The following is a 13,933-nucleotide window of genomic DNA, read 5'->3' as shown; positions in this document are numbered from 1 at the left end:
TTGGATGTTTGAGGTGGGATCTAAACTTTTCACTCCTCACTCATAGGCTGGTGCCCTTTTCCAATTGCTGTTTGGTTAACTTGACATGTTTGAAGGCTCTTGGAACCATTTTCTACTGAAAAATATCCGTGGCCTTCTGGGAAGACATCCTCTCCCAACGAGATGGAGGTTCAGTGTTTTAGTGAACTGACTTAATGGCTATTACCATACTATAATCTAGCTGGGTTAGTGTGTTGGGCCATTCTTGCATTCTTATAAAGAAATACCTGAGACTGGGTAATTTATAAGAAAAGAGGTTTAATTGGCTCATGGTTCTGCAGGCTATACAGGAGGCATAGCAGCATCTGCTTCTGGGGAGGCCTCAGGAGGCTTCCAATCATGGTGGAAGGCAAAGAGGGAACAGGCACTTTACATGGCAAAGCAGGAGCAAGAGAGAGAGAGTTGGGGAGGAGGTGCCACACACTTTGAAACAACCACATCTTGTGAGAACTCACTCACTATTGTAAAGACAGCACCAAGGAGATGGTGATAAAGCATTCATGAGAAATCCACCCCTATGATCCAATCACCTCCCAGCAGGCTCCACCTTCAACACTGGGGATTACATTTCAATGTGAGATTTAGAGGGAATACACATCCAAACTGTAGCAGTTAGGGACCCAACTGATTGGCTGGCCAATCTGATTCAGTACTTCTTTTTTTTTTTTTTTTTTTTTGAGATGGAGTCTCACTCTGTCGCCCAGGCTAGAGTGCAGTGGCACAATCTCAGCTCACTGCAACTTTTGTCTCCTGAATTCAAGTGATTCTCCTGCCTCAGCCTCCCGAGTTGCTGGGATTACAGGCACCCACCACCACACCTGGCTAATTTTTGTATTTTTAGTAGAGAAAGGGTTTCATCATGTTGGCCAGGCTGGTCTCGAACTTCTGACCTCAGGTGATCTGCCCGCCTCAGCCTCCCAATGTGCTGGGATTACAGGCATGAGTCACCATGCCCAGCCTGATTCAGTACTTCTTATCATGCTGTTTCAAAACAGGATAATGACACCAGCAAGCATCACAACCAATATTTGTTCCTGTATCTATATTTCTGTATAAACCAATATATTAATATATCTATTTATCTACCTCCATTTACCTGCTTCTTCCGGGTTGACTGAATGCTGAGAAGAATCACTTGCTCTTACCTTAGTGAATGTCCTTTTTGTTACAAGTAACAGAAATACACTTTAGGTAGATTGAGCAAAAAATGAGGAAATTTACTGAAGGATTCAAGAGTAAGTCTCAGAACTGAAGGGGCGGTGGAGATAGGGAAGCAATTTGGAAAGCTACCCTCACCTCTCTCTTTTTGATGCCATCTCATCTGACCCTTGTGTTTCATTCTCCTCCCCTCCAGCCTGGCAACATCCTCTTCTCTGTGCACATTGTAGAGGACGGCTGCCTTACAGCTCAGCTCCCAAGTGTGTCTGTTTGTGTTAGTGCATTCTCACATTGCTATGAAGAAATACCTGAGACTGGGTGACTTACAAAGAAAAGAGGTTTAGTTGGCTCACAGTTCCACAGGCTGTACAGGAAGCATGGCGCTGGGATCTGCTCAGCTTCCAGAGAGGGCTCAGGAAGTTTCCAATCATGGCAGAAGGCAAAGGGGGAACAGATACTTCACAGGGCCAAAGCAGGAGCAAGAGAGAGGCAGGGGGTGAGGGGTGTCACACACTTTCAAATGACCAGATCTCAAGAGAACTCACTCACTGTCATGAAAACAGCACCAAGGGAATGGTGCTAAACCATTCATGAGAAATCCCTCTCCATAATCCAATCACCACCCCCCACCAGGCCCCACCTCCAACGCTGGGGAATTGGGGGGTGCAATTCGACATGAGGTTTTGTGAGGGGATGCAGATTCAAGCCATATCACTGTTCATAGTTCAAAATGACAGCAAAGATTCACTTGCACCTCTGATTTCTGTCTGGAAATTTCCAGGGAGAGACTGATTTGTGTGAATTCGGTTGAGCATCCACCTCTGGTTGGATGGCTGATCACCAGCAGGGGAGACTCATAGAGCACAAATGTGAGGGTGCCCATTCAGGCAACACTGGGCTCAGGTTTCAGAGGGAGGTTGGTGGGGCCCCAAGGAGCGGTCATTCCAGAAACTATTACAGTGTCACCTGTCATGTCTGCCCGGCCAGCTTTTTTTTTTTTCCATATTGCTCTTGAACTTGAGTTTTTATCTTATCTTTACTGAATACTTCAGGTATCCAGTAGGAAATGAGTGGTTAAAGAGAATAAATTAAAAAGGGAAAGTGATGATAAACTGAACATGACCAGTGGAAAAGTGAATCCAGCAGAGGAATGAGGAAACTGTCTTTGCCCATCAAATATTCTGCATTTTGGGGACATATTGTTGACCTTGGCAATCATCTGTGGGTGAGGGAAGCTCAGCAAAGACCATTTGTTCTGTCCTGCTGATGAAGCCCAGATATATTAAGCATTCAGTGACCTCTGTCTCTGGAGAGGTGACATTTCAGCCAAAATGTGGAGCCAGCTATCTGCAGAAAGAGCATTCCCGCAAGTGCAGAGGATCTTTAGCAAGAGCAAGCTAGGCTTGTTCTGGGTGCTCAAAGAGGTTCAGTGTGTCTCAAGTGAGTGAGGGTGGGGGAAGAGGAAGAGGTGAGAGCAGAGAAAGGACCAGGGGCCAGACCAGGGGAGGTCAGAACAGGGGAGGCCAGAACAAGGGCCAGACCAAGCCACTGTTTGTTAGAATCTTGGATCCTGTTTAAGTGCAAGAGGAAGCATGGAAGGGTTTTACATTCGTTTTCTGCTGTAACAGAGCACCACCAGCTGGATGGTTTAGAACCACAGAAACTTCTCTCACAGTTCCAGAGGTTAGAAGTCCAACAGCAAGCTGTCAACAGGGCCACACTTCCTCTGACGGAGCTAGAAAAGAATGTGTTTCAGGCCGTTCTCCCACCTTCTGGTAGCCTCTGGTGTTCCTTGACTTGTAGATGGCCATCTCATCCCCACGTTTCTTCACATCCTCTTCCCCCACAAGTGTCTGTGCCCAAATTTCCCCTTGTTATAAGTACACCAGTTATATTGGATTAGGTCCCATCCTCCCAACTTTGTTTTAATTTAACTACCTCTATAGAAACCCTATTTCCAAATAAGGTCACATTCTGAGGTACTGGGATAAGAACTTCAACATATCTTTTGCAGGGAGGGAGGCACAATTCAACACATAGCAGTTTTAAACAAGGAAGTAACATAATGTGTTTTAAAAATATCACTCTGGCTGCTGGGTGGATTGTGAATTATAAGACGGTCCTTTGAAGAGCCTCTTGCATTAGTCCAGGTGAAAGATGGTGTTAGTTTGGATGGAGAGAAATGGCTGCCTGGCTGTAGCCTTGGCTTGAGCTTGCGGTATAGGCAGGAGGTGAGGCAGCTTGAAGCCAATGATAATAATAGAGACTCAGATGTTATAAACTCTTAGCTAATATGAAGTAACTATGAAGTACTCACTAAGCTTCATGCTCAACTAGCTGTTCTTAATCTTTCCCATGAATTATCTCATTTAATCCTCCAACTCCCTATGATGTAGACACTATTATTGCCTCTACTCACAGATGGGGAACATGAAGCCGAGCACTGCCTAGAAACTTGGCTGAGATCCCACAGCTCACCTGATAATGAAGCAGCTATTCCCACCCATGTCTGCTGCTGCCACATCCAGGCTCTTGGTGACGTCTCAGCACTCTATTTCATAACACGCTGAAGCCTTGTTTGCTGAGACTGGAGATTTATGGCACAGAGGGAGATAAGGTTGGATAGGTGGGGCTCTTATTTTAATCATTTATGAGTATTTGTCTCATTCTTCAACTATTTATAAGCTTGTTGAGGGTAGAGTCCAGGCTCTCTCTGTCTATGTATATATCCATATAGACATAGACATGGGTTGTATACACCCATATATAAGTATATATATAGTCTGGACTCTACCCTTAACAAGGGTGTATAATATTCACACACCCATATGTAGATATATAGATATACAGCTAGCTATCTGTATCAATGCTAATATTGAGCTATTAATCATGTTCTGGGCCTGGTTCTGAATCACGGTTTCTTAACCTCAGCAATATTGGCATTTTGTTCAGGTCGTTCTTTGTCGTGGGGTTGTCCTGTGCATTGCAGGATGTTTAGCAGCATCTCTGCCCTCCACTAGATGCCAGTTGTGACAACCAAAAATATCTCCAGACATTAACAAATACCTCCTGAGGGACAAAATTCCCGTGGTTGAGAATTACTGTCTAATACCTCATACCTCACATTTAACATGTCCACGAGCCCCATTAGGCAGCTACTGTTCTGATTCCATTTGTGGGAGAGGAACTCGAAGCTCAGAGATGTTGAGATAGATGTCCTAGATGATACAGCCAGGGTTCATATAACACCTCCAACATCTGAGCTCATGGCAGATGTTGACAGGACACCTGCTGGATGGATTTCAGGTAGCTTTGACATTGAGGCAGAGATGTTTATGCATGGCTAAGCATTATAGGAAACCATGAAAGGTTTTTGACCAGGGTAGTGATCTGAGAAAAGCAGAAGTTCACAGAAAACTCAGAGACTCCCTCCCATCTTCAAAGATAACTTCATATTTGGGATCCTTGGGCCTGGGGTCAGAAGGGATTAGAGGGTAACCTCATCCAGGCAGGAAAGTGTTCCAAAGACCACCGATGATTTTCTGCTTCCTCCTTTCCTCTTCTCTTATGAAATTTTCTTTCTACCAAATTATGTAAGATCCTCTAGGCATCCTGCTTCTTGTCACTCCCTAGACATTTTGGTAATAAGAGCATAAGGATTAATTACAACCCCCTGTGAATGTTTAATGCAATTACTGTTCACTGGCTCCCAGTAATTTCCAAGATATAAATGGGCAGTGAACAGACAAAATCTCCATTTGCCAACAAAGCCACAACTTGGCTTTTAAATTAAATAAAAACCACCTACCATTTTTTAAACTTTTATTTGAAGGTCGGGGGTAGCATCACCGCATGATCAAACAGGAATCCAATGCATCCATTCAATTATTACTGGTTGACAAAATTGTATGAGACCTGAAGAATACCAATTGATTCCGCTATAGTCAAATTAAAACTGACGTAGCATTAAAAAAAGAAACACTTACTAAAAATCCAGGAAAGAGAAAAAAGAGGAAAAATAGGCACTCAACTTCCTCATGATCTCCTTTCCAATAAAATATATTGTGTGTAGTATGTAGAGTGTTCCTCATAAATTCATCGGAAGAAATCATTCTTCTTCCTTTTTCATGCAGCTCTGGATTTAGGGAACTTAAGAGGTTCTCCTTTGCTTAATCTATTTCTCCTTACAATCCAAGGCATCTAGTCCCAAACTACATTGTCTATGTGCAGCCCTGAGTGCTCCCTTTTATCTCTTACATTGTCAAGGTTTTGGTGACAGCCTTACAAATAGACATGACCGCTGTGCCCCACCCTGACTCACTCATACACTTTTAATTTAGACATTCCCATCCCCCAGAGCAGAAGGCACTTCATTCATATTAACTTTATTTTCTAACTACTTTGATTACTATTCTGTCAACTCCAAAGTGGTCAAGTTTAAGTTTAAAGCCTTCCAGTCTCTTAACACAGTGCAGTGCATTCTCAGTGTAAAGTGGTCATGTGCAGGGCAACAGTAGCTCATTCCAATGCCGCTGGGGCTGCTCTCCAAGAGCCAGGTGAGAAACCCATCCTGGCCAGAGCAAGGTGGACTTGGGACCAATTCTTCTACAGAGGGAACCATCTCTGAAAATGGTCTAATATGGTAACAAATGGTGGTCTTGTTCTGTGTTCATGGTCAGCTGACTAGAGCAAATAGCTGGGTGACTGAGATAATGTATGGCCAACCCAATATTCAAGCTGCCTACATTTCTAAGCACCTGTATTTTTCATTCACTTATTCATTCATTCATTCATTCAGTCTGTAACCCCAAATCTAGCTTGAGCTCACTGGCTTCTTGGGCTCTAGGTGAGGCAGGCTCCACTTCTCAATTTCCCTCTGATTGAAGTTCAAAGCCTTCTTTGGGATTTCTGCAAACTGCCAGGAGGCTGTAGGACACCATTTTCACACATGCTGTCTCTCTTCTGAACTCTCTGCCTGATATGAAACTCAGCCCTGTCCTCAATTCACAAACACCAGTCCCCGAAGCTCATTCATACACCGTACTCATGAATGTAATGGGCTTTTCTGATGATGAGGGTCTCGGGGAGGAATCTCTGGAGCTCTGCATAGCAAACAACTTACAACATGTTAGGTACTTCTCGTCTCAAAAGCCCACAGCCTCCTTGATACATAGGGTTTCACATGGCCCTTCATCCCCATGCAGTGGGGTACATCTCACTAGCGGCTCTCTCCTCTTCCTCCCTTTTTCCTTTTCTTTTCAAGAGAAAAACAAAATTCCTCTCATTTCCCCATGCAAAGAGGCTAACCATTCTTTCATTGTTAGGAGGCTTCTCAAGTATCCCCTTCCAGCCTCAAATAAACTGTAAGGCATTTTTTCCCCAAGAAAAACAATTTACCTTAAGATAAATTTGGGTGCCAGTTCTTAAGGAATATAAATGTTGCCTCATTATGATTTTAAAATCATTTATTGAAGTCATACAGTATGTTAGGTACTAGGGATACTAGAATGATTAAATTTGGCTTATGCACTGGCTACAGAAATGGCCTGTCATCCAGTGGGTTATACATGAGACAGATGGCATGTGGAAGGAGGAAGCCAGTCAGTGAGAGGGAAGGAGCAGAGTCAAGTTGCTATGGGATCCCTGAAGAGGGCAATGGACTCGGTTTAGGGATGAATTATAGAACGAGTGCAGTGTCTCTTCAGGAAATGGAGGTAAATGTCTGGTCATATCCAAATTGTTAGCCAGATGTTTTACCTCAGGATCCTCCAGATTGTTTTTGTTTGTTTGTTTGTTTTTGTTTTGAGATGGAGTCCTGCTCTGCTGCCTAGGCTGGAGTGCAGTGATGTAATCTCAGTTCCCTGCAACCTCTGCCTCCTTGGTTCAAGCTATTGTCCTGCCTCAGCCTCCCGAGTAACTGGGATTACAGGCATGCATCACCATGCCTGGCTAATTTTTTTTTTTTTTGTAGAGATGGGGTTTCACCATGTTGGCCAGGCTAGTCTTGAACTCCTGACCTCAAGTGATCCACCTGCCTAAGCACCCCAAAGTTCTGGGATTACAGGGGTGAGCCACCACACTCAGCCTTCTTTAGCTTGTTTGACCCCAATTTAGTCACCCACTTCTGACACCATTATCATAGATGAGCCCTGTCTGATTTCACAGGGCCCTTGTGAGTCAGGGGTGAGACCACATTAAAAACTATATAGCCTCTGGGAATGGAGAAAATGACGGCGTCTGTTTACAAAAGCAATTCTAAATAAAACCAATACCAATTTATAGGTAAAAGGAAGTTCAAAGAAGTTCTGACTTGTTCAATAATGACTACTTTCAGCTTATATGAAAATCTACTATCAGATTCTTTTCCTCCAAAATATCTTTTTGTTTTTTGAGACAGGGTCTCACTCTGTTGCCCAGGCTGGAGGGCAGTGGCACAATATTGGCTCACTGCAAACTTCACTTCCTGGATTCAAGTGATTCTCTTGCCTCAGCCTCCCAAGTAGCTGGGGTTACAGGCATGTCACCACACCCAGATATTTTTGTATTTTTAGTGGCGATGGGTTTTCACCATGTTGACCAGGCTGGTCTCAAACCCCAGGCCTCAAGTGATCCACCCGCCTCAGCCTCCCAAAGTGCTGAGATTACAGGTGTGAGGCACCATGCCCAGCCTATTTATATTTTGCTTTCATCTGTTGGATAACCCAATAATAAACTTCGGTAAAAATTTAACTGATCACTTGTTCTCCAAGGCTTCTTTGTTAATCAGCATTCTCAGGGAATAGGGATTGTTAGAAATTTCAGATTAAGCAACTCATTACGAGAGCTCTTTTTTGCGTCCAGTGCTTCTGTCAAAGACTTTCTAAATTCGCCATCACCATTAGCATAATCTACTGAGCATGAGACTCTCATAGGGCCTTGTGGTCACTTGTCTCTTTATCAAATATTATCATCTGGATGTATTTATGAAACTCAGGTAAGTGGTGGTTAAGATAAGTAAGTACTTAATCCAGGGCATTTTCTAAAACCTTCAAAAATTCAAATCCGAATCTACATTTATTTTCATACAGACTTCCTGAAAGATGGCATACACATACATGGTAAACTGTGGGCATATTCTGGATGGCTCCAGGTAATTAATGTTTACTGCAATTAATATCACACTTATCAACAAGTTTGGTATTGATAACAGCCAGTAAGGCAATATCTTGGCATTCTGTTTACCTCTTCTCTTTCCAAAGGGTTGAATTTGTTCTCAGAGGTGATTTCTGCATCTCAGAGAATTTGGGTCAGTGAAAATATCTCTATGCCAGCACCACCCGGCCTTCTTGTAACACAATACTTAGGTTGTAACTGTCCCCACTAAGCAGATGGTGAGGAGTCAGCAAGTATTGAGTCAACTCCCAACTCCACTGAATGCAGCTAATTAAATGAATTCTAGAACTGAGCCTTGCTGACCATTTAGTTCAATGCACTCATTTAACTGATGGGTAAGTTGAGTCACAGAGTGCCTGGTGGCTTACCCATGCCTCACAGCTGGTTGAGAACAGAGCTGTAGGGAGAGCACTTATCTCTTTATTTCTCATTTAGAGAACTTTATGCCACATCATATTGCTGATCCTAAGCAATTTTTAGGGTCCAGATAAATCGTTTTCAGTTTTTTCAAACTGGCTTGAGTTTTCAGATGATGCTTTGGTATTCACTATTTTATACATATTTAGGAGGTTATATCAACATTGGAAATAATATTTTCCTCCCCCACTACCTCCAATTTCTAACTTTGCCTCAGCTGAAAAGTTAACCCATTTCTTTGATTCATGCTGATTCTTTAGTCAGAATCCACTGATATTTGGGAACAATGCTGCACTGCCCAGAATCACTGTCTCGGCCACAGCAGCTGCTGATACAATACTTCAAAATGCTCTTCACTTGGAGCTGTGGCTAATGGAGTTGTCCTGAAAAATGAGAAAGGGTGAAGCCTCCTGCTAATGACATCCCCTCTGCTTGGAGGGGAGCTGTGGCTTTGAAAGGGCTGACTGTGGAAAATCCACTGGCAAGAGGGAGCTAGAAAGGAACCTGACCTTGCCTCAGGCAGTTGTAGGTCCCTGTGGACAAGTTCACTGTCTTCCCGACTCTGTGAGGAGTTGCTGAGGACACAGTGTGATTAACAGAGGAGTTCCTGTATGCTTCAGACGCAGACAGTGAGTAAGTGCCTCATGCGTCTTAAATGGTGAAGGTGCTGGCTGGACTCAGGGTGAGATTGTTAGGGAAACGGGGTGACACCATTTTAAAATCAACTCCATCTTAAAACTAGAAAAGCACATTCCTTGCTGGTCACCACCCATGGTCATGAAATGTTTCTGGCTAAGGAAACTCCTACTGCAATGAAATGTTCAGATGTCCCAATATCACATAATAATATATGCTTTTAAGATGATTCTAGACATGCTTTGATGTACCTACATACTAAAATACCAAAAATAACTTTCTTTAAATCAACAAAGTAATACATTTTGTCACGCTGTTAGCCCACCCTCACACTGTCATAGCTTAGCTTTTACATAGATAAGACCCTTGTATAAGAAAAACTTAAAGATGATGCATTCCTCTGCTTACTTTCTGAGGACGCCCTACTCTGGAACTGAGTCGCTTTCAATAAGCTATCTCTTCTTTGTGCTTTCTGCAACTTGCCTTGAATTTCTTCCTACACGAGATCCAAGACCCTCTCTTGGTGTCTGGATCAGGACCCCCTTTATCGGCAACAAGAGTTCTGTCTTTTGGGGAAAAAAATTCTCATTTCTTCTAGATGTCTAAAAATGCTTCACCTCATATTTATACCTGGAACTCGAGTCTGACCCATAAGATACTTAGGAGGGTGAGGGCTCATGTCTCTGTGCAGCTCTGGGTCTGGTTGTCCCCCAACTCCCATTGCCCACTGATTAATGGGCACTTCAGTTTTTCACTGAATAGCTCAGCATCAAGAAAATGGCCTATGAGCAAGCCTACAATTTGGAGCAGTTCCCTGAGGTCATGGACAATGGCCAGCTGTCTTCTGTCTTGATTATTGGGAAAGGAGGGAAGGAGATTGGACTGACATGTCCAGGTTCTGTACAGGCTATGTGTGCTTTGAATTTGATGAAGTCTGTGCTAGCCATGAAAGTCTGACAGAATGGCTGTGAGTTGGTGGCTGGTTGTGAGTGTGGCTCAGAGCAGGTGTGAGGGTCATTGGTGAAAACTTCAGACTTGTCATGAGAACTGCACAATAAGCAAGGTCCCTTGGCAGTATCTATGTGTGTGTGTGTCTGTTTAGAGGAGTCAGTGTACAGGGAAGAGGCTAGAAAAATCCTGGCTTCAAATTCTTTCCTCCCATGAGAACCCATTTTCATATTTTGGGGTCAGCCCTTCTCTGAGCCATCCTCCTTGTTGATGGCCAAGCATCTGTAAGAAACAAGAGCTCCATCTTGGTAAAGTCTGACTACCCTAGTTGTTGTCTACTATATCAGCCACATTGGGGCACAGGCAAAGTCTTGATAGGAGCAGCAATAGTGACCTCAGAGACATTTGGTACCTGCTCCTGACATGCCCAAAGGAATTGTGCATGCTACAGCCATGCCTGCCCTATGGCTGCACTTGACTTGATGGGGAGGGTGTGGACTGCCTGGCTGCATTGAAGATGAGGGTAGCAAAGAAATAAGGCTGGAAAGGGCTGGCTCTCCCTTCCAAGGCAGAAGCTGTATGCCTGGGCAGGAAGTGGAGAGCATGAAATAGACCTCCAACTTTTAGATGTGGGCATAGCATTCTTTTCTTCAGTTGTACTACAGGCCGCTCCCAGTTCCAGGGACTCTGCTATTGACTGTATAATGGTTCAAAATATTCCCACTTCTTTGTCTGCATGCCTTTTGCAGTGTGGTCTCTCATAAGGGATAAAGTTCATTTACCCACTCTTGCAACTAGGCTGGCCTCAGGTCTTGCTTTGGACAACAGAAATGTGGCAAAAGTGACAGTGTGCCAGCTATGAGCCTTGATCTTAAGAGACCTTGCAAACGTCCACTTACCCTCTTGGGACCCATAATGACCCTGTGAACAAGCCTGGGCTAGCCGACTGGAGGGAGGAAAAATGTGGCCCAGTCACTCCCATGGACCCAGCTGATAGCTGTCAGTTCCCAGAAGGAGGGCCAACTAATTTACCTGCAGTTAACTACAGACACATGAGGAACCCAGGTGAGATCTGGAGAGGCGCCCAGCTGAGCCCAGCTTAAATTACTAACCCACAAAATTACAAGCAAAATTAATGATTGTTGTTTTAAGCCACTAAATTTGGGGGTGATTTGTTTCATGGAAATAGATAACAGACACACACCCCAATGGGAGTAGGTTAGGAGAAGGCCTGGGCTGTTGCTGAGGGTGGGAGCGACAGCCAAGAGTTGCCTGAGGTCAGGAAGCCTCAGCAGGTAGGTCTTACCTTGAGGCCCTCCTGGAGATTGGGCAGGGGTAGCCAAAATCCCAATATAAGATGGCGTGGCAAGGAGCCTGGGGCACAGCTGATGGGAATAATAAGGACTAGGACACGTGGTTACCACGGGCAACAAATAAAAGTTTAATAATGAGAAGGAGTTGCTTTACGCATGCGCTGTTTCCAGATACTCTCTTCTCCCAGGCTGTAGGTCTTGACCAGATCACTGAAGTGGTCTCTCCGTGATATAAAATCCTGATTCATTAGCATTAAGTCACCGGGGAATTCTGATATGCAGAAAAGATTTCGGTTTGTTAGGCCTGTGATGGACCGTTCCAGTTTCTTTGTGGGGAGGAATGATTTGCGATCATTTCCATGGTATGTTAAACATTTATTTGGTTCTTTTGACTTGAAAACTACATTCATTTTTATTTCTCGTCTTTTTGTGTTTTTTCCCTCTGCCTCCTCTTTCTTATCTTGGTTGGCATCGTCACAATTATGGGTGTCATGGTTGTCTTCGTTTCGTCTGGCCTTATTTTTTGCCATTGGACCCAGGCCCACCCCAGACAGAAATGAGGAGCGTGTAAACCTTTCAATGTAGGGTAAAAGCTGCTGATTTCCCAGAGCCCGAGCAAGCCTCATTCTCTCTATGTGCTTACTGACGTTCACCTGCTCTCGTTGTGGCATTTTAAACGCCTCCAGGGGCACAATCACCTTTGCTGTCCATATTTTTTCTAGGGGTACACAAACAGCACAAGGAGAGAAATGTTCCTTTTTATACTCCATTGCCCGTTTGTAGTCCGGAGACAGCAGCTGTAGTTCCTTGAGCATTCTGCATTCTTCCTCTTGCTTGTAAGCCAAAAGCCTTCTTGCTGCTATGGTGTGAATGCCACCTAGACGCTGACAATGGAGAAAGGATTATTAAAATCTCAAGACCACAGGGGCAGGTGGCACCCACAGAAACAATTCGCTAGTGGCTGGTTCTCCCTCCATTGTGGAAAGTGTTTGAGCCCCGCTGTAGTGGAAAACAGGTGAACCTTTGGGGTCAGATAAGCTTGGGTTCAAATCCTGACTCTCCTCTGACCTACAATGAATTCAGAATAATTTCATTGACTTTACAGGGTCCTGGTGAAGCCTCCACAAGACAACATATATGAAAGTGACCAGTGCGAGGTAGGAGATGAAGAAATAACTGTTCTTCATTTGTTATTTACTTATATTTGTAAGTGGGACTTGTCAATAAGGGTATTTTGCTGTGCAAGCGTGGAAGCCACTAGCAGATTCAGCCAATGTGAGTCTACTGTTTGAGAGGCGCCTCTGTTACTGGTGGTTTCTGAACCTTTGGCTCCCCCTGGCTAAATTGGCTGGCTTCAGTGGGGCCTCTCTGTGTGAAAACTGCGGGACACTTACTAGGATCTCTTTTTCCAAGGGGGAGTATTTCCCGAGGGCAATCCGTGGGTCTGGTCTGTAGAGTTTGCTCCATATCCTGCAAGAAGAGAAGCAGGAGTATCAGAATTCTGGAAAGTCTCTTCCCACTTTTCCCTCCTGGAGTGGGAAGGCTCATAAAGGGTTATTCTACACTAGCCATGCTGAGGCCACCATGAGAAGGGGTTTCTGTAGCCACTGGGTAGGCTTCTCCCCTTGGCCTCTTTCTGACATGGACAGACTAAAGTGCAAGTCAGACTCACCGCAACGGTGAAGCGGAACTCAGATCCTCTTGGCAACACACTGGGGCTCGATCCTGAAAGGAATAGTTGGTATTAAATATTCTAACTGGCTTTTCATTCTTCCTTTCTTGGACCACTGTGTCACTAGCCCTCTGTTTTTCAGTCCTCTGACAGTCATTCTTCCATTCTCTGATCATACTCCAGCAATAAGCTAGGATGGGAGGTGTTCATGCCTGGAGTTTGTTTCTAAGACAATGTGATGAGGGCCCAAGGGTAAGTCACAAACACTTCTTGCATCATAACTGGCTTACCTGGGGGCTATTGTGAGGTCTGAGTTTAAGACATTGAATGATACCCTGGGGTGAAATGGACACACACTACCAGGCTCCTGGTGTGTTGGAGTCCAGAGGAAGAGAATGGATAGAGAATGTGGCTGATTGCTTCCCATGTCACTGCCACTGACAAACCCACAAGACTGCTCAGTTTTCACAAGAGGAAGACTCAGTCAACTAAAGTCTCTCTCACTGGCTTTTGCTTGTCTCTTCAGCCTTAACTCCTCATGCTTTATCAGCGCCACACTATCCATCATTTTCAAAACAAGCGTCTAAGCTATTGTTCA

The 13,933-nt window shown here is 44.2% G+C and overlaps 1 protein-coding gene across 1 annotated transcript; it reads right to left on the bottom strand.

Moving 5' to 3' along the window:
• Positions 1-11,767: 11,767 nt before the first annotated feature.
• On the bottom strand, positions 11,768-13,567 carry CUNH10orf120 (chromosome unknown C10orf120 homolog). The gene is made up of 3 exons (XM_032175965.2): positions 13,336-13,567; positions 13,058-13,133; positions 11,768-12,547 (listed from the first exon to the last, which is right to left on the bottom strand). The coding sequence occupies exons 1-3, from the start codon at positions 13,509-13,511 to the stop codon at positions 11,792-11,794; spliced, it is 1,008 nt and encodes a 335-aa protein (XP_032031856.1). The 5' UTR covers positions 13,512-13,567; the 3' UTR covers positions 11,768-11,791.
• Positions 13,568-13,933: the final 366 nt, after the last annotated feature.

Source organism: Hylobates moloch, unplaced genomic scaffold (assembly GCF_009828535.3).
Source record: "Hylobates moloch isolate HMO894 unplaced genomic scaffold, HMol_V3 SCAFFOLD_3, whole genome shotgun sequence".
Taxonomy (NCBI): domain Eukaryota; kingdom Metazoa; phylum Chordata; class Mammalia; order Primates; family Hylobatidae; genus Hylobates; species Hylobates moloch.
This window is presented reverse-complemented; position numbering and strand designations above follow the sequence as displayed.

What these genes read in the sequence shown, in the direction of transcription:
- CUNH10orf120 (XM_032175965.2), bottom strand. Translation starts at nt 13,511, where the DNA reads ATGATCAGAGAATGGAAGAATGACTGTCAGAGGACTGAAAAACAGAGG. An exon ending in AGTTCCGCTTCACCGTTGCG is followed by an intron (nt 13,134 to 13,335) that starts GTGAGTCTGACT and finishes CTCTTCTTGCAG; the next exon opens with GATATGGAGCAAACTCTACA. An exon ending in CCTTGGAAAAAGAGATCCTA is followed by an intron (nt 12,548 to 13,057) that starts GTAAGTGTCCCG and finishes CTCCATTGTCAG; the next exon opens with CGTCTAGGTGGCATTCACAC.